This window comes from Pseudopipra pipra, chromosome 8 (assembly GCF_036250125.1).
Source record: "Pseudopipra pipra isolate bDixPip1 chromosome 8, bDixPip1.hap1, whole genome shotgun sequence".
NCBI lineage: Eukaryota > Metazoa > Chordata > Aves > Passeriformes > Pipridae > Pseudopipra > Pseudopipra pipra.
In genome coordinates this window covers 37509352-37529751 of record NC_087556.1, presented here as the reverse complement: position 1 = coordinate 37529751, position 20400 = coordinate 37509352, and the positions used below count along the sequence as shown (strand labels likewise).

Here is a 20400-nt window from a genome sequence, read left to right as displayed (position 1 = left end):
TCCTTCTCCCAACACAAAGCACTCTGTTTGCTGGCCACAGCCTGAGTCAGATGACAGAAACTCCCACAGGAACTGCTTAACAACAAATAAAACAAACTCTTGGTTTAGACTGACAACCTTTTCTGCACTGTCCTTAATTCCTTACTCAGAAGTCATCAGGAGAGGTGTGAAAGAGGTTGTCCACCACCTGCAGCTCTCACCAAGGTGCTCTCAGTTCCTCAGGGGGGTCTGTGGCCTGACCTCACATGTCTCTCCAACCTGTCTCTTTTCCCCTTTGCTTGCAGTTTGGAAATCAGTGCCTCTGTCCATTTTACACCCCTGAAGAGGGACAGTAAATTTAGTGGGGAGCCAGTGAGGAGACTGTGTTTGCTCCCTCTGCACCCTCATTCTGCAATTATCCCTCTCCGAACCTGCATCTCCCAGAGAGCACAGGGAGGGTTTGGGAAAGAAGGCTTCTGCCCTTCATTAAAGAGAGACTGTAGGTCCTCAAGCCTTTGCTTTAATCCCAAAAGGCATTAAAATATCTCTGCTGGGTCATGAAAATCAGTCTCTCAGTCCCTCCCACTGACCCTGAATTACAAACCCTCTCCCAGTGCCTGTGACAGAGAGGTCACTGAAGGGCAGCTCCTGGCACCGCTGTGCCATCCCTTGCTGGCTTGGAAGGGATGGCAACACAGCAGCAGAAAGGAGCATATTTTTGTAGCAACAGACCCTTGTTGGGGATTAAAAACTTCTTTTTAAGCAAGGAAAATGTTAAGAGTGAAAAGTGACTGAACTAAAGAATAATTCTCCTTTTGACCCACAGAGAAAGAGGTGCCTAATGAAAAGATATGATCACGGACAGTGTGAAGATAACTGTCTGATCAGATAATGGAATTGTTTTCAGTGATAAGAATGAATCCATTACTAATGCAAATAACGATAATAATTATAATTTGCAATACAGTAAAAATCACCTAGTCTACCTCCTCCTCTGACAGGAGACTGTATAATAAATTATAGGCTGAGAAAAAAAAAAATCAAAGGGATAAAGGTTAAAAGATTTTTAAAAATTCTGAAACTTAAATGCTTATCAGGGAAGTCAAGACCTGAAAGCAGAAATTGGTGCTATTAAATAAAGCAATTGTGAAGAATGAGATATTATGGAAGTGATTAACAAACCAGAAACCAAGCATTTCCTCATATCACTACCTCTTGTCACAAATTTCAATAATTCTGAGAGAACAAAAAATTAAGAGTTGGCATATAACAAGGAAATTAATTATTTCAATGTAGGTGAATATGCTAATAGTACCCTGGGAAGATGAATATAACTTAACACACAAAAAGCCCCCAGAAGATTCAATAAATTTGAGGAGTTTCACCAGTTGTTTTTGCTTTGCTTTGGTATCCAGAACAGGTCCAGCTGTTCCCTCACTCCCAACCAGGACTGCATCCTCAGACAGCGCACCTCTGCCAGGCAGGGCTTTTAGGGTTGTCTGGGCATGCCAAGATGCTTATGCCAACTCCATAAGCTTTGTTCATGTGAGGGATTTCGGGTATGGAGACAGCATGAAAAATGCTTCATTTCACCTCGGGAGGAGTAGAATCATCATCATCATCATCATGGCCAGCCTTCATGAACGAAAATTTGGGAAAGGTCTTTACCCACAATTGTTACAAGCGCGCTGGTGATACAGGGCTTCGCAAACGCGGGTAAGGCCTTCGAGCCTGCGCAGTGGATTTTTTAGGTGAGACACAGTGTGCGCTGAACCGAGCCCACCCTTTGATCCTAAGGTTCACCTGCCTTACAGGGCTGAACGAGCTCCATCTACCCGGGTTTAGAGTTGTCCTCCTCTTCTGTGTGTTCGGGGCTCCCCTCTCCTCTCCCACGGTGGCACTGTCCGCACAGGCCAAGCTCCCATTTCCCCGCTCCTTCCCGCGCCCGGGGCCGGGCCCCGCGCCTGGGGCCGGCCGGGCCGCGCGGCCGCGCCACACGAGTTCCGGGGCCGGGCCCGGGGCCGGGGGGACGAGAATAGGGCCGATGAAACAAATCTTGCCTGCAGAGTTTGCACAACAGGGAGCTGTTCTCTTGTTCACAGAAATTCTCTTTTGGTTAAGCAGAGAGGAAAGAGTGATAAATAAGGTTTATCATTCAGTGCTGGCATCACATTAGTCTTACAGTTTTAAGTGATAGAACATTGGGAATCTACCAAGAGGTCATGAGATTCTTCCACACCCATCAATTTTGAGTAAAGTAACAGCTATTAAGTGACAGAGTCTAAAGCACTGTCTTCCAACACTCTTCATTTAGATCTTCATTTTCCAAAGGACATAATGTCCCATTACAGCCACATAGAAGATGCCAGAGATTTTAATGACAGGAGGAGCGTAAAAGGGAGACTTAAAGACCAGAGGTGCTGACATCTAGCCAAAAGTAGGAATGACTACTGGATTAAATTAGCCTTTAACCTCAGAGTGGAGCCCCATTTTCTGTGGTTGGAGTACTTTCTTGCATTTTAAATTCAGAGTAAAAAGCTCAATCTATCCTGCCCAAACTTCCCCAACAAGTCATTCGTGAAGATACAGATTTCTCACACTCCTTGAAGTTTTTCATTGCAGCATTTTTCATGTAGCTCAACACACTTCAGGTCAGCAAGGCATAAGTAGTTTATCAGAACCTCCACAGTATAGCAGTTCCAAGGAAAATGCTTTAACAATGCAATTTGTAAAAGCAAAGTGAGTGCAAAACTCACAGTCTATTTCATAACCATAATTTGTGGTTACCTCATAGGTGTAATTTATCCAAAACACATCCAGATAATACAATATTAACTGCTACAAGCTCCTAAGGTTCAAACATGCACCCTTCAGTTTGCACACAAGAAGGCCTTTAACCATTGTTTGCAAAAGTCAAACCCACAATGTGCCTCAGCTCCCCATATCACATTTCATTGTTTGTTGATGCTTCATCAGGGCTGTTTCGTAGTGAGATGTACCCAACACAAGCCCTTCATGTGTATGCACACAGAATAACCTTGGCATCTGTTTCCAAATCTCCTTCCAGCAATAAGATGCTGATCTGCAAGAAATCAGCACCCACTGCCAACAGAGCCATAAAAGAAAGATCATAGGTCTATAAAATGTGATTGAAAGACCTGGGGTTTAATTAAAGATTTAGACTCAGGGCATGCATGAAACTAGTCTTCAGATATGTCAAAAGCTGTCAGAGCAGGAATGGGATGAAATGTTCCCATGTTCTCTAGGGGTAGGACAGCCAGAGAGAGTCAAAGCTGACATTATGTAAGATTTTAGACAGGTGAGGACAGTGAAAGACAAGTCAACTGCCCAAGCAGGCAGCATCATTGCAGGATCAGAAGGTTTAAAACCAGACTAAATAAAAGTTGGGAATAGCTTAGGCAGAACTAATACTGTTTTGCAGCAGGACAGTGATAGACGATTGATGTCTGAGGTCCTTTCCAGCTACATGGATCCCTGTGATGCTCTGACAGAGAGAGAGTTGCAGTCAGCAAAAATACTGGATGGATTTGCACAGAGATAGAAAAGAAAAAAGGGAAAAATATATATACTATACACTATGTACTACCTGACTCTGAAGGAGAGAAATGAAAAATGCTTCTGTGGGATGTGATCAGTGTGGTTTGTCAACATCCCCTCAGTCCTGTAGCATTCTTGGTAAGTGTGTGGCACTTTTTGATTTTCAATCTCATGTGTTTCACCCCTAAGACAAAACAAAAGAGCGACAACATTATTCAAACACTTTTTGGAACACCCTCAATCACATATCTGATATTTCAACTGCCTTACACAATTATCAGACTGAAACACTGACCTTATTATCCTGAGTTGACAAAATATCTATCCTTCTGACCACTGAGTTCTACAACTAAGGACTTTTCCATGGATAAGGCAGCTAGTTGAGTGTTCCCAACACGCTACAGACAGTACTGCCATCCAGGACCCCTGCTTACACAAGGAACATGAGGAGAAAATTATCCCAAGAAGGATCCTGTAATGTTTTTTCTGAAAAACCACACTTAGATACAAGAACTCCTGCATATATCATCCAGGACCAGCATCTTTTCTGCTGGATTCTGCTCTGCTCACAGTTAACTTATTTCAGCTCCTCTCATTTTGAGGAGTCAGTTGTCATCTAGGTAAAGTGTTGGCGAGGGGTCACGGGCTGAGAAAATAAATCTATTATGATTGTCACTAGATGAAAAGTAAAACCTCTGAACAACACATTGAACTGCAGTGTTTTAACTGCAACCTTGTGTGTGTTAGCAAATACGCAGGCACGGCATGCAGGGTGTTTGTTGTGGGAAGCATCAGGGCAGCAGTGAGATTGCTCTTTGTACTACAGAGGAAGAGGATATGTTCAGTCTGGTGTCCACTCTTATCAGCTGAGGGCAGACGGACGTTCCTACTAGAGGTGCAGAGCTTATTCCTCAAAGGGAAGGAAATACTCCTTGCTGCCCTTCGGAAAGGGAGAGTCACCTTTCTAACTCCTTAGATTACTATGGTTTAATGAACTCTGCATTCACAGCTCTCAATCTCACCACTTCTTTCTGTTTTGAAACCTTCCCTGATCTTGTTACTGCCGGAGCACACCAATGCCTTTGTCCTAGTAGTTCAAAATCCCGGTTACACACTGATTCTTTCAGTCTCCTTACACTCAATCTGGTATTGTCCTCTTTTTATGTCTTGGCTCTGCTGCAGCACACAATATTCCCAGAGTAAGCTTATATTGTATTTTTCATTTCTCCATGTTTGTGTCAGCTCACCTGTGGACACGGATAGAAGGATCAATCTACCAACTTCTTAATTTTTTTGCCATCCCATGGTAGTGAACACCATGTCCAAGTTCAGTAACTTCTGCTGTGGGCACAAAGCCAGAGGTCCTGGAATATGGTGTCTAGTAAACCTTTCCCTATTATTATATAGTCTCTGAAAAATTAGAAAATAAGTACTACTTTAAAATTATAAGCAACACCCACTCAATTGTATGTTAACCAAAGACAATACAGAATTTCTCAGTTTGCAGAAAAATGTTTGCAGTCAACTGACTTAATATATGGCATAAGGATTGGCACAAGAGAGTTTTTGCTGCAAGAAATTGATCTTTGCATCTGTGGAACTGCACAGGCTATAGTGAAACTTCTTGCTTTGTTTGAATATCCACATTCAGGTCTCTAATTTGAAGGAAAAAAGCACAATAACTTATTGTGACTGTATCGGTTCCACCACAAAAATGTTTCTCTGTGTTAGAACACAACAAGGCATGAATGAGAACTAATAAAACAGAATTTATTCTTAAAAAAAAAATTAAGTACAAGCATTCCAATATCAGTACCTAATGAAATTGGCAAATAACAGGCCTGAATCCCAACTACACAAAGCATCTGCATTTCTCACCAATTTACCCAGGCTGCATGTCTTGAAAATAAAGCAGCTCTTGCACTGAGTAAAGGAACTCTGCATTCATTGTCCTTAAGACATTTTATAAGTTGTTTTATTCTATTGCTATTCACATGAATATAACATCTGCAAATTTCAGTAAGGGCTTATGTGATTTTGTAGAACCAACAATTTATACATAATCCCTCCTATCAGGATGGGGCTGTAACTTTAAAGATAAACACACTCATATGAGAAAACCTGGAGATTTAGAAAAGTCCAATGAAAGGATCAAATTCTGAATGCACATACATGAAATTCCACTGGAAGCTTCAGCGATGTGCTAGAACACTGAAAGCAAAATTTGGTTCTCAATGTGTCTCTGAAGACTGTAATTATATTTCCCATTGTACTGGTAACATTAATTGAATGTTTAGATGAAATCAAGTTCATTACAAGTTAAATACAGTACCTCGCCTATTAGGATGGTGTTTATAATTATAGTCATAAAGCACCTGTAAAACAGCTTCATTGCAGCACACAGGAGGAAGTTGGGGCGTAGTGGCTGCTACACATCTCAGTTCACTCTCTGCATCTCTGCATCTGAGCAGCACCGTAGACGAAGGTCACACATGCCCCTGAATCCTCTCGAAAGCTGGTGACAACAATGCAAAATTTTAGAGGGATGTGGCCTACAACTGTTAGCAGAAAAATGTAATATTGCACAAATTGTTATGCAAGGTTTTTTTAGTCCAGTTGGACCTTATTAAACATTTCTAGATCTATAAAGAGGTACATTTTCATGCAAATATACCTGCTTATTGGCCTGATAATACAATTTTAACAATAAACCAGCTTTTAATATACAAGACCTAAAGCTTACCATTCTCTTTGATATACCAAATTTTATATTTGATTTCCTGGCTCTCTGAGAGCACTACTACAGAAAATACCAGATTTGCTTATGGTATTGCCCAAAGTCATTGCCATTTTCATAAGAACAGTGACACCCAAAAAGAAAAATTAATTTTAAGGTATTTTATTTGACATGATTGAAGACACGAGAACACTCAAGATACAATCCAGACAAGTTGTGAACATCTCCAAACATCAGTGAAATCTGAATTTATCTTGCACAGAGGTGAACAAGACCACAATGGCTGGTTTTATAATATAGTTTATTTCAAGCAGGTGAGTACTGTGACGTTATGCCCAACAACTTTTATGCTATTCATCCGCTTAAGCCACTTCATCTCATAAATATGCAGCCTATCTTGGCAATTAAATGCCTGCAATATATAACTAGCCTTCTCATAATAATGCATTAAAACTCCTGTATATAAGTATTGGTATATTCATACCAATGTAAACTGTCCTAACCATCACTGCACATTTATCATATTCTAACACAATTAATCATTCCATCACAATTAGCTGCTAAAAACTTTAGCCTAGAGTTCAGTAACTTGGACCCAAACTTGCAAGTTGCTGCTCAGAGCAAAACTTCTGCCAAGACCCCTGCTTTCCCTAAGGGTAGCAGGCCTTGTCTTTTCAACATTAAGTTGCACAATGTCATCTGAAACCCCTACCAAAAAAATGCTGCACAGGGAACCTCCTGCAAAAGTATCAGAACTATGATTCTAAAATTTACTCATTCCCTAGTAAATTCCACATTAAGTTTACAGCCTACCATCCTTTATCAAAATGGGCATCCACATGCCTCTTACAATGTGAAATTGTTTAACTGGATTATAGTCTACAGACGACAGCATAACATTCTACTTAAAATTCTAATTCCTTAGGAAGACAAGCTAATTTTCCATTCTTAAAGAGGGCAACAAGGATAGCTGGGAGTTTGTCCAGTAGTTCAGTGCTCTGCAAAGATAAGCTTGATAGTGCTCTCATCAGACTGAAGGAGGAAGTGCAAAAATACGCAAACCACATTTTACAGCTGCAGTAACTTCAGCAAGAAGCCCCTGCTTGGATCCAAACGGGATCTTACAAAAGGTGAATACAAAGGGCAGAGAATCACTGGTGTGCAGGGAACTGTGCTTCAGGAACCACCCTGCAGACAGCTGAAAACAGCAAAAACCATGGGCCACCTAATCTTGCAGGTCACCTCCTCTTCATAGGGGAGAGGAGGGCAGGGCAGCCATTTAGCAGCCCAAATTCTGGGTTAAGGCCACTGCAAACAAATCTGTGCGGAACTGGACCAACCCAATTTAACACTGCATGCACAGACACCGAAGCCTGGTTTTCTTTAAGAATTTTGTCTTTTGGTAGGTGAAAATGGTAAAGAGAGACTGGGTCTTACCTGCAGTTACAATACATGAGTGTTGCCTGACTTTGGAAGGTAGTTTCTTGTTTGCAGTGTTTTTGTTTTTTGGTTGTTGTTTTTTTTTTTAAACTAGAGTTCCTTATTAAAACCCAAAAACCTAGTGAAGAAGCTGTATACCCAGATTATACAAACTAATTTTAAACTTGGTTTTACAGGAGGATTCATCCATTATTATGATGAACTGCTGGAGAAGGAATGGTCACCATCTGAAATGAAGAAATGAAAACCCCAGCATCATACTGGTGCATCTGTGTAATGTGTTTAACTGGTATGACTTGCATTGCAGGAAGAATGTTGTATTCTCTGACACACCAACATTTCTTTCCTATTATTGTAAGATCACCTTTTTACATTTCATATCTTATCATCTTTAAAAGCCTATAATTACAGAAGCTGATTGAGAAACTATGTTATTTAAAATTAACAGCTGAATGAAATCAACAGAGGCAAAGAGCATTTTTATACAAGAAAATAGCACTGTAGAAAGAAAGAGTCTGTACAATATTTAAATATTGTATATACATAAAATTATATTGTTTATAACTCATCTTAAAGTTTCTCTTGTTTGTAAACCATGGAAAGCAGCACACAAAAAAATCCCAGTATTTAGCTTTTAAAGCATTTAGCAGGCAGCAGGAAATCGACTGCTAGCAAGCACACTTTGTAATCATAGAAAGTATCCAGCTGGATACTATGACTAGCATTCTCCTTAGTCCTTTATTTATATATATATTTTAAAGCTAAATGCAGAACACACTTCCCATTCAACTAAGGAATTCTGCACGAGACACAGAAAACTCAATGACAAAATGCAGTGGATCAGTTCTGCAGCTCTTTATTGTGGCAAAACTGCAGGATAAACACAGAAAGCTTAAGTGCAGGACTGGAACATAAATTAGTGAAATTACTGATGAAGCTTTTATCTCCCAAAAGTGTCAGCAATGAATTTAATTCATGCTCAACTTATTAGAAAGGAAGGTTTAGATTAATAATAACATTTCAAAGTTTCAAAAATGCAGTGAATTCCAGCAGGTAATTGGGCAGCTCTGTATAAATGCTCTGAAAGCATCAGTATTTTGGGGTGATTCTAGGTGGCACCAGTCTGCTCATTTGGAGTGGGATTTGGATTTGAATCTGTAGTTGTCAGTTCATGGCAGATATAGAATGTAGGTTTCAGAAGTTTTCCACCTGTAGCATTTTGCAAAATAGAAACTATTTGAGTTGCAAAAGAAATATTCCAGGTGAACATGCTTAAGAAAATGTTTCCAGAAAGTTGTTATCTGGAAAACAAGATGCTGCCACGACCATCTCCGCATTTCCCCTGTGTCAGAGTTCTGTGCTCACAGACATGTAAAGCCATGTAGCTTTATTTAATGCTATTTGTAGTTGCATTATATTGGCTTCTGCCTTCCACTTTATTGGCCATTCAACTCAACACAGCAATATATTTTACTCCATTTAAATGTTTGCTACACAAAATATGTTATGGTACTTGTGATCTGAATGGTTTTCTCTCTTTTAAGTCACTTAAATGTTCCTGGACAGCCATCATCTACCTGTACTTCCAAATCTCAATACAGGAATTAACAAGAAAAAAAAATAATCACTTGGAGAAGTGCTTGATAAACCAGACAGGTCAGTAGGACTCCAACAGAGTGGAGAAATCTGCAGACAGGAACCTCGAAGGTCAGTGAAGGCAAGTGGAAGGTCCTGAAGCTGGGGAGGAATAACCCCCTACACCAGGACACGCTGTGGACTCGGAAGCAGCTTGGCGGCAGTGAAAGACCTCGGGGTCTTGGCAGACACAAGGTTCAGTGTGAGCCAGCAACGTGCCCTTGCAGCAAAGAATGCCAACAGCCTCCTGGGCTGTACTGGGAACAGCACTGGCAGCAGGTCAAGGAACGTGATTATTCCCCCTTCTTCAGCCCTGGTGAGACCACACAGCTGGAGAGCCAGATCTGGTTCTGTGCTTCCCAGTACAAGAGAGACGTGGACACACTGGACTGAGACCAGCAAAGAGCCAGGAAGATGATGAAGGGATTGGGGTATCTTCCATGTGAGGAGAGGCTGAAAGAGCTGGGGCTGTTAGGCTCGAGAAGGCTCAGGGGACGTTAGGAACGTGTACAAATGCCTGACAGCAGACAGTAAAGAAGATGCAGTCAGACTTATCAGAGGTATCCAGTGAAAGAGGCAATGTGCACAAATTCAAACTCCAGATATTCCTTTTGAACAGAAGAAAAAGCTTTTTTGCAGTGAGAGTCGTCAAATGAAGTTTAGGCATCTCCATTTTGGAGATATTCAGAACTGAAGAAAGCAACCTGTTCTGGCTGACACTGCTCAGAGCTGAGAGGTCGCATCAGACAGTCAATGATGTCCTGTTCAACCTCAACTAATATGTGATTCCATGGTTTCAGATGGAAACTAATAAAAATAAGTTTAAAAGACCCAAATGGGAAACAGCTTAGCTCTTAATAATCTTCCCAAGTATAATGAGGGCAATGCTAGCTAATTAATCTAACAGCTTGTTCTGAGAGCTTTGGCAATAAAGGCCTTGTTTTCAAACTGGAGCAATCAATATTAGGCTCTTAGATATATATATTTGCTTCCTAAATCTAATTTTAGGGATTTCTGAGGATTTTCTTTTCCCATTTCTTTGAGTCATTAATTTTCAGCCCTTTAAATTCCGAAAGCACCGGGTAAAGTTAAAAGAATACTACAGACTACTAATTTGTTCCCATTGCCAGAGGATGGTGCTGTTTAAACAGATATCCCACACAAATACACCCCCTACAACAACCATGTGGGTTACTGACTTTTTCTTAGGAGGAAGAGGAAGAAGAAGAACAAGGCAAAGAGATTATACTTTTATATATTTTTAACTAACCTTCGAGACCCAACAATAATCAATGTGTACTTAATAAAGGTAGATCTTTAAGCATGCTTGAGTAATTTAGGAACTTTTAACTACCTCTGGAACTTTAGCTCCCAAAACTTTTTAAGGGTCTTTCAAAATCCAGCCTTTGATCATCAAAGGGCACAAACATGACATTACCCCACCTTACTACTAGCTGTTCTCATGCAGCCTGCTGAAATTCAACTTGATTACATGATATATGAATGTCAAAAAATGGAATACTGGAAGATCAGTCTCACAAACAGGCTGTGGTGGGGAAAAGGACCATTAGTAGTTTAAGAAATCAATACCAACTTTGACACTTTTAGAGGTTGCAACATCAATGGCCATGGCTTTGATTTCAGTGTCCCCAAACTGCATCAGTGTTTTGATCTCCCGCCGGTTCGGCACTGAAGCATCAGTTCCCGTGAGATCCAAGCGAAGGGTGCCACACTTCTTCACCCCAGCCTCGGTGATGAAGCCAACGTTGTCTTGTTCTGAGCTATAGATATTGATCACTATTACTAGCTGGGAAGGCTTGGCAGGTGTGTAGCTGCGTGTCACAGTTTCCCCAAGGGCTACGGATTGGTCGGCTGAGATAAATTTGTCGAAGACATCAGTGCACCAGCGTGTGCCATCTTTGACCAGAAGCTTCTCCGGCGGGTGCTTCCCTTCCACGAAGCGGTTGAGCACACCAACGCCGTAGGTGAGCGGAGAACGCCGCACTTTGATGACAGCAGGGTCCAGGCCAAAGAGAACAGCTCCCTTGAGGATGGTGAGACCCACATCCTGAGGAATGATGACTCGACATCTCGAACCAAAAGCGCTCTGCACGGCTTGTTGGAGCAAGGGGGACTCGGCGAAGCCACCCACCAGGAACAGAAACTTGACGTTGGTCACTTCTGGCTTGTCGAACACTTCACCTAAACAGAAACAGAGCCCATTCAATAAGGGAAAACACACTGTGACAAGGCAGTGCAAATGCAAATCCTAATGTCTGAGTGCACCGAATGTTTCATGCACATGCACAAGATCTGAAAGTGCCACATCTATGCCCACACTGCCACTCTCAGCATTCACTACTCCCACTTCTGTAGTCTCTACTATACTCTATTTCACTATGAATTCACTTACCTCAAAGCATACAATATTTCTGAAGTGGCCTTTAGAACAGAATTTTTATTTAGCTTCTCTGAGTAAAGGGAGACATACATTTCTTGCAACAAAATCCTGCCAGTCACATTATGGGTAATAGGGAAACAGACACCATCTTGCCACTTCAAATATCAGTGAGACATTCTCAAACCCAACTGATTCCCACACCCATTATTGCATTCCAGATAAGTCACCCCATTTTAAATTCACTTATTATTTCTGACCCTGACATATTAACCACAATAAATACCATCTGTAAAGTTACACCTCCTTACATTTTTACAGATGTTCCTTCTTAGCTCAAACCCACAATCCCTACTTTCAGGAATATCATGCAGTTCAGTTGCAGGCTCACCCTTAGTTCAAAATAACTGAGGCAGCACGACTGAGTTACATGGCACAACTGTTGTAATTCTAGGCCTCTCCCTCCCTGTTCATATGTAAGTTCTGACCTCTGAAGTTAACCTAATAATCCCTCGCATATAGTGAGCAAAACTGGATATTCCATTCCAAATATGATTCAGTTAGTGTTTTTTAATGTGTAGAACAGAAACACTTTGCTCAGTACATACATTATACTCTACTTGATACAAATCCAATCTTCCACCACAAAGATCTTAAATAATCATTTTCCCAATAAGCCCACATCACTTTCCATTACTGGACAAATAAATACGGTGCTGCTTAAGCCACACCTGGAAGTACTTTTACCATGATGCATCATTTAGTATTTGCATTTAAGAGATGTCAGTGATTTGGAGGGTCATGAACAAAAGCTGGGAAGAAATGAACTAGAGGTCTCAATAGCAGGAAAAATCAGAAGCTAGTTACACCTCTTGGCATTATTAAGTTGCTGCCTGAAACAGGAAAAAGAAAAGCGGGATCTGGGTTTCTCAGTGCATTTTAATTTTGTGAATGCTTGCAGCCCTGGAAGTACAGAATTATTGAAGCTTAGGCAGTAACAGGACTGAATCACACTCAGTAACTAGTACTAGAACTAAGCAGGAGGAGCATGTGTTCAGATGTCCCTCACTTTTATTATTTTCCTAACTAATTTGTAGACAACTACAAGTTTCAGAACTAAATTCCTCGCCCACAACTGGTACATACTAGGAAGGTTATTTGACTTTATTACAGTTACTGCCCTGAAACAGTGAAGAAAAACCTCCATTTCAACTCAGCCAATAAGTGGAATTACACACAGATACGTACTGAGGTGCTGAACAATCTGGTCAATTGTAGGTTTAAAAAGAGCATTCATTGCATCCGGGCTCATCCTCAGCATTCCCTGGGAAGACCATTTCACAAAGTCCACACTGGAAAAGAACAGTTAGGAAAAAACATTAAAACATTACAGCTGAGTTGCAAAACAATCATCAGACACACTAAATACATGAATGAATGAGTTTACAGGATCTGTGACCATTTTGCTTGGAAGAAAGCGCCCCACTTCACCCTAGCCCCATACCAACCGCAGCAATGTAAAATTTTAAAACAGAATTATTATTTTTCCTTGTCTAATTGTTGTTTTCTTTGCCTGACTGCCTTTTGCAGCATTAGCAATGCTCAACTGCTTCCTGAAACAGCTGGCAGTCAACCCGGGGCTCGCTCATTTGAAACAGCACTGATTCAGCCCAGAAGGGCAACATTTAGATTACAGCAGTAGCAGGCCAAAGCCACGGGAAACACACAAGGAAAACAAGCAAGTCTGGAAGCCTCAGGAGGCAGAAGAGAGCACAACATTTTTAATGAAGCACAACATTTATTAAGTGAATACAGGCATTAGGTTATTCCATCACTGATACACATCTATACAGCTCAGTAATCTCCCTTTCACTAATGCACACTATATGTCAGCCTTTATACTCCTTCTATCCTGTTATCCAATTAATTTCATTTCATTTGAAGGAAATTTTTAGCATTGCCTCTAAGATTCACCATAAGGACTATTAATAAAAAGGAGATGGTCTTGTGAGGGGGAAATTTTAATGATTTCAGAACCTCAGGCTCATTTAGAAAGTGACTCTTAGCTGGATTTCAAGTCATTTAGGCTTACAGTACATTTACCAATAACTTTTGAAAGAAATGCAGGAGTTCCTGCCTGCATACTACATTCACAGAATCAGAGAATATGCTGAGTTGGAAGCAACCCACAAATACTAAGGTACAGGTACTACACATCAAATCTTTCCCTCTCAGGTCCCAAGCATTCTGCCCTAGATTCACAGGCTCTCTTGTTCATTCTCTTTTATGTCATTATCCCCAGGTCTCCTGTAGTACATAATAATTTCAAAAGATGCAAAATGCCCATTTCTACCTTCTTCTCACTTCCTTTTCTATAGCAGCCCATGATCTTGTCATTTAGGGTGACTTCTTGATACTGAAAATCATGAATTAAAATCTCTGGAGGGGATTATGTCTCCCTACTTATCGAGCAAATTGTCTAATTGGTAAAATACCAGAAGAGGCAAAAACCTGCCATCACTTCAAAAGAAGAATGCTTTCCCCTTGCAGAGCTTTATGCAGTAGTACATGCTTTCACCAGTGATCTGATCCTGCTAGTAACTGTCCTCAAGCCATGAACATATTTACACATCTCACAGTCTTGGATTTGTTCCAGGCTGATAAAAATTAAGGTTCTACGTAACTAACTTTTAGGCAACAAATTCTGTCTTTGATCTGATGCTCCTAATTAACATGAAAGGGACTCACAATACACAGTCAAAGTCAAGAAAGTGATGCAGTGGTGGCCTAATAAAAGTCATACAAAGCAATACCTGACAACTGCAAGTTGTCAGAAAAAGCTTTTGCAAGAGATTGATCAGAACTTTTCATTCTGGAAACTGCAATGGAGGCAATCCCATTTTCTCACCCTTATTACATTTTTACACTATTATCTTTCAGTCTACATGTAATTAGGATATTTGAATTATTTGTCTTTGCTACCAGTAGTTAATTCTGCATCCATTTAGTTTCAATTGCCTACTTACTTGCTTTTCCTCAAGGCATGTTCTACACTGTGGCCTCGAAACTTCTTGTAATAGTCAATGAAGGAGAAGGGCAGAGTGATGTTTAGTGGGTTGGTCCTGTCTGGAGCTGCTGCCCGTTTACGGGACTCAAATGCTATCATCAGATCCACCCAGGCTGCAGGACGCTTGATTTTAAATTGCTCAATAAAATCTTCTCCAAATATTTTACACAGGAGCTTTTCAAATTCATAGTCCACTCCTAGAGAACCATAAGGCCCACCTATACCACAAACAAAGCACAGCTTTAATATTCTGAACTGCTTTTTACATTTCTAGTTGACCACATAAACATCAGAGCAACACTAGAGCAAGACTGTCAAGGGAGAAGGTCTACAGAAAGAGGTGTCTTTCCTAAATGTAACAGCTGGTCTAATACACAACATGCTCTTACCTTTGCCTCACTTCTACTCCTCTATCATCATAGCCAAAATAAAACTAGCACTATAAATCAGAAACATTTTTATTAGAAGCAAACTGCCTTCTTATCCACACATGAGGAGGTGTAGGCTGGACTTGTATTTAAGAGTAGACACTCCTAAATGTGTACATTCTCCCATTTGCTTTTACTAGGTTGTTTCCTGAGGTAATCTTACAGACACCAGTGTGAGATTTGCCATTCAAAAGCATCAGATGCATTAAGTGATTCATCCATGTCTGATGACCAGCAGCTGGGTTATATTAATTTTGAATGCTGGTCTTATTTAAGGAAGAACTGTTAGGAAAATGTAATAAAGGCACACATTTCCTTCACTGACAAATCAAAATATTACATAAATATATAATATACAATAGAATGACATAAAGCAAGCAATGGAAGTGACAGTACCTGTTGCTTTGTACAGCTCCTTAAGGTGTCCTTCAGGGAGCCTGATCTGATGGACAGTCATATCCACTGTGCCTCCTCCACTGTCAACGACGATGTAACGGTCCCCTAGTTTGCCGAAGGGAGAGGGCAATGGGACTGACATTAGTCTTACACCCAGCACACTGCAATGACAGCTTCTCAGGGGCACTAGCACCATGAGAGACAATGACCTACAGAAAGCCAGAATGTCTGTGTTGAAGACTTGATCATTACTAGTAAATATAATGCAATGATTGATAACAAATATAGAAGTCAGATGTCAAAAGCTATTGATTCAGCGCAGCTGTAAAGCAGATTAGTGGCACCGCTCGTGCTGCTGTGTACATTCTAGTGGGCTTCCAAATTAATACTAGGGCATATTTAAAAGGCCTATTCTGAGGAAAATATTCTGCATGCATTTTAAAACCTGGATGGCTTTCTACCATCTCCTTAATAAACCGTATTTTGCTAGAGCATATGGAACAGCAGTTCAGTGTTACTAACTAAGAGCAGCACATGAACCTGTGGTTTTTTCTTTTCCTATTTATAATCACGGTGAGAACAATGCAGTGCTCAGCACATTTGTGGGAAACACAATATTTGCCTGCAATATAAAACCAGTGACAGCAAAGCTTATTCAAGAAAGGACACTACCTTCTTCCAGTTCAGACCAGATCTCTCCTATGACATTTTCCACCATAAAGGTACGACTCTGTCGTTTATGACGCACGTGTTCCTTAGCTAGGGATTGACAGAGAATAAATTACTGAGGATAAGAAAGCATGAAGAAGTGGGCATTGTAAGTTGCAGGGTTATGCAAGCAGGCTGACAGGCCTGTATGTATCACTTCTTAACAAAACAGATGAACAAAAATTACTGCACTGGAATCAGGAACATTAGAATATCACTCCTACGAAGAAGAAAAAATGCTTTTCAGCCACACTAATCTTCCTTGATATTAATATATATATTATATATATTTTAATATATACTAATTAACTAATATAAATAATATAAACAAATAATACATACTAATAACCTAATAAGAAAGCTATAAACAGGTCTGACTTGGGGCTTTTTAATATATTCTGGATTGCAAAGCATGGGCTGGCAGTGGGGTAGGGGGGACTGGCTCGTCACAGCCTCTGTCAGCAGTAGCCCCAGTCCACTGCCTTTCAGGATGTCAGTCTGTCTCAAAACTAGCAGCCAAAGCACTGCTGTTCAAATTAGTAACTTCTTAAGGACACAGTGATCAGGAGGTCTAACCCTCATAATATTTAAAATATACATTAATTAAAAATTATGTGTATAGCCATACTGTTATAACAATCAGTTAACTTACAAGACTTAACTGCTACTTAGACATTTAAAAGATGCAGAACAGTCTGTTAAGTGAAAGCAGAATAGCGAGAATCTTTGCCTTATGCTTCTAAATCAACCTCTACAACTGAATGATCAAAAAACCCCACATTACCTGTGTATCCTTCACTCACCTTCAAAGGCATTTTATAAAACACTACAGAGGAAAGGCATCTGGTCATATGTGAAAATTCCTTCTGAAAATATCAGCATGCAAATCACAGAATGCATTTTGCTTCCTGTTTCTCTAGTGCCCATCACCAGAACAGAGACCAGCAGTTCCACCTGCTCTGTACCCTCCCCACAAAGCCCCCCCGATGCAGACAAGCCACAGCAGCCTCACTGCACTGACTGGGCAGCACAGTGGGAGCTCACACGACGAGCACTCCAGGACAGAACAAGCACCAGGTCCAAGGAAAGGCCTGACACAGAGCCCCCAAAATTCAATGGCAGTCCTTTCATCAATCCTGTGGGCCAGAAGCGAACACAAGCCAGTCTTTAACTAAAACTGAACTAAGCTTATCCTGGCTACTATGAACAGTAAAATTTTTGTTTTGACTTCACGGCAATAATATGGTCCTTGCAGTGCTTCTCTCTGTTTATATTTAAGGGTTTTCTCTCCTTAATCTGTTCTCAGCTTGTCTTGGGTGCCTGCCATGCTTTTATGAAATTTTAATTCTAACCCCAAATTAATTCATTCCAAACTTTGTTTTCATTAATTTTGACATGAAACCTTTCTCATCTCCAATAGCTTTTACCATACAAAGTCAAGAAGGAGAGTGGTAATCCCATCCAAGGGTTAGCAGAAATCCATGATCTGACAGATTATGCCCAGCTTCAAAACCTTATCCAGAGAAATTATTTTCTTTTATTATTTTCCCACAGGCAAATCCCTGTGTTGTCTGACAGTGAGTTCATGTAGAATCACATGGAACTCGAATGGTTCAGGGCATGAATGAGAGGGACAGAAGCTGAGGGGCCCCTGAAGGGACTGTACCCTGGAACAGATTGTGTCCTGTACTCTGCGTGGGCCTCCAAACACTGAACACATCTGACAAGAGCTGGCAAGGAGAGGCATGGATTTGAGAGAATGATGTAGTGACTCTGCTAACTGAAAAAAAAATGCTCTGGTAAGTGCAGAATAGCTTTACTAGCCTAATCTTCCATTTGTCTCTACTGTTTTGACATAGCAAATGTGATAAAATACAGATTCTTCTGAAAAATTCATTCTGGAATAGACTGTCCCACTACCATTAATATCAGGGCAATTGTCACAGTGCACAGCCATGGCAAATATGTGCATTATGCAGCCATCAACTCTTAGTGCTGTTGATTTTTTTTTTTTCTCTCCTATTTCCCTCCAATTTCAGCAGGATACCAAGCTCAAAAAACTCTGGTGATGAAGGATCTTTTAGCAAGTGACTTGCACTGTGGTCTAAGCCCTGTCCCTCACTGTAAGTCAGTCCTCAAACACTGACACTAGCAACAGATCCCAAGTCAATAAACCAGAAGTGCCCTATTTAGTTGGTCTTCTATGAGCAGATAAATTCATTGCTATATTCCAATGCCACGTGTTCCACTGAGTGTTGAAAGTAATTAATGGTATTTCATAAAGATGACATCAAAAAGCATCTGCCAAAACTCTGAAACACCTCAGACTAATAGTTTCATTGCAGATCCAGTTATTTAACACTGCTTCAATAATGCAGCTAATCAAACACGTAATTGTTTCCAACACATTAAATTAAAAAAATGATCCAACGTGAAGTACTGACTTAAATTAAGGCAGAAAAATACTGCTGTGAAAATACTAGAAGACTCCCACAAGATCCAAAAAAGGCAAGGCAAGGAAGCCACCTGCATGCTAAAATTAAAGGAAGAAATTCTTTCCTGTGAGGGTGGTGAGGCCTTGGCACAGGTTGCCCAGAGAAGCTGTGGATGCCTCATCCCTGGAAGTGTTCAAGGCCAGGCTGGATGGGGCTCTGAGCAACCTGGGCTAGTGGGAGGTGTCCCTGCCCATGGCAGGGGGATGGCACTGGACAATCTTTAAGGTCCTTTCCAACCGAAACCATTCTGTGACATCTGCTGGATCAATGTCTAAACTAGTCTATCTACAGCAAACAGCAACACAGTTTATAAAAGCAAACCGATAGCCTGAAACATTTCAAGAGAACAAGGACAACAAGAAACAGCAGGAAAACAGCCCTCATGCCCAAAGCAAAGTTCTGCGTAAGGACCCAGGAGGTGAATGAAGAGAAGTACCCTGTGGAAATCCAGTCCCAATGGTGTCGCTCGGGCTGTAGCCGTTGACAGGTGCCCTACTACTCAGCTCTATCATCTGGTGCAGGCGGAGCTTTCGGCAGTAGATAGAGGCAGCCTCGGGTTCCAGGGCAATGATCAGCTGCTCGGGATTTTCAGGAGATGCCATTCCTGCCTGAGAGAGAGAATCCATCAGAGAAGTGGCGTGGGAAGTCCCGCAGCCTTAGCAGACCTTTTCAGCTCTTGAACAAGGCTCTCCCCAGCTCATGGTCTCAGTTTAGGTCACCCCTTTGAGTTCAACCCACAGAGGAGCTGCTGCCAGCGGTCAAGGTCTGGGAATCGTCCTGCCCACAATGTATAGCACAACTTCACAGGCTGGCACAGGGAAGAATGCATGCACTTACCATGCTGAGTGTCTAACCAAGCAGCTGTGTACATGACAGGTGGAGAAACGAAATAATTTTGAAACCTGTAATGAATGGCCTAAACCCTGAACTCCTAATTAACCTGTGAATTTGCCTGCTAAGAGGGGCCCCAGCCTCCTTTAAGACATGAAAGAGTACCTTTGGCCTCTCCTCCTCACAACAGTATTTTAAGTATGCCTTTCTTATGTCCTAGATATACACAGTCCTTGCTGAAATGAAGTTCCTGCACTGTTGAACTGTACAGCAATATACAATACACTTTGCCAGTAATGCATCTTCTGACTTACAACCAACATTTTCTAGTTCAAAATCCATTGCTTTTAAGCACATTCACTTTTATAATATCTTCAAAATACTCAGTTTATTCAAGGACACAAAATACAATGGGGCAGGTTCCCTAAAATGTAATGAGAACAAAGCTAAAAATAATCCCACATTATAAAATCAACATTTGCCATTCTTTCTATTTTCTTTCTGGATTTTCAGCCTTCAGATACATAGATTTTCAAGAAGCCACAAGTTCTTATGTAACCACATAGTGCACTCTCAGAGCTGGGCTTAGAGAAAAATATTCAAACAACAGTTGACAAAATTGGTTTTTTGTTTCTTTTCCCCTGTACTTCTGCCTACAGTATGATTTTATGTTAAAACAGAAAATATCTTTCAGCTCTTTCTGCCCAAATTTTGGTTTACCTGCTATT

The 20400-nt window shown here is 40.8% G+C and overlaps 1 protein-coding gene across 2 annotated transcripts in view; it reads right to left on the bottom strand.

Moving 5' to 3' along the window:
* Positions 1-6420: 6420 nt before the first annotated feature.
* Positions 6421-20400, bottom strand: part of HSPA12A (heat shock protein family A (Hsp70) member 12A) — a 55370-nt gene continuing 41390 nt past the window's right edge. For both annotated transcript variants that reach the window (XM_064663698.1, XM_064663697.1), the window contains 6 exons: positions 19278-19449; positions 16311-16397; positions 15639-15743; positions 14774-15032; positions 12996-13099; positions 6421-11551 (listed from right to left, as the gene is read on the bottom strand). In XM_064663698.1, coding sequence (XP_064519768.1) covers positions 10917-11551; positions 12996-13099; positions 14774-15032; positions 15639-15743; positions 16311-16397; positions 19278-19449 — 1362 coding nt within the window. In that variant the 3' untranslated portion in view covers positions 6421-10916. The remainder of the gene's footprint in view (positions 11552-12995; positions 13100-14773; positions 15033-15638; positions 15744-16310; positions 16398-19277; positions 19450-20400) is intronic.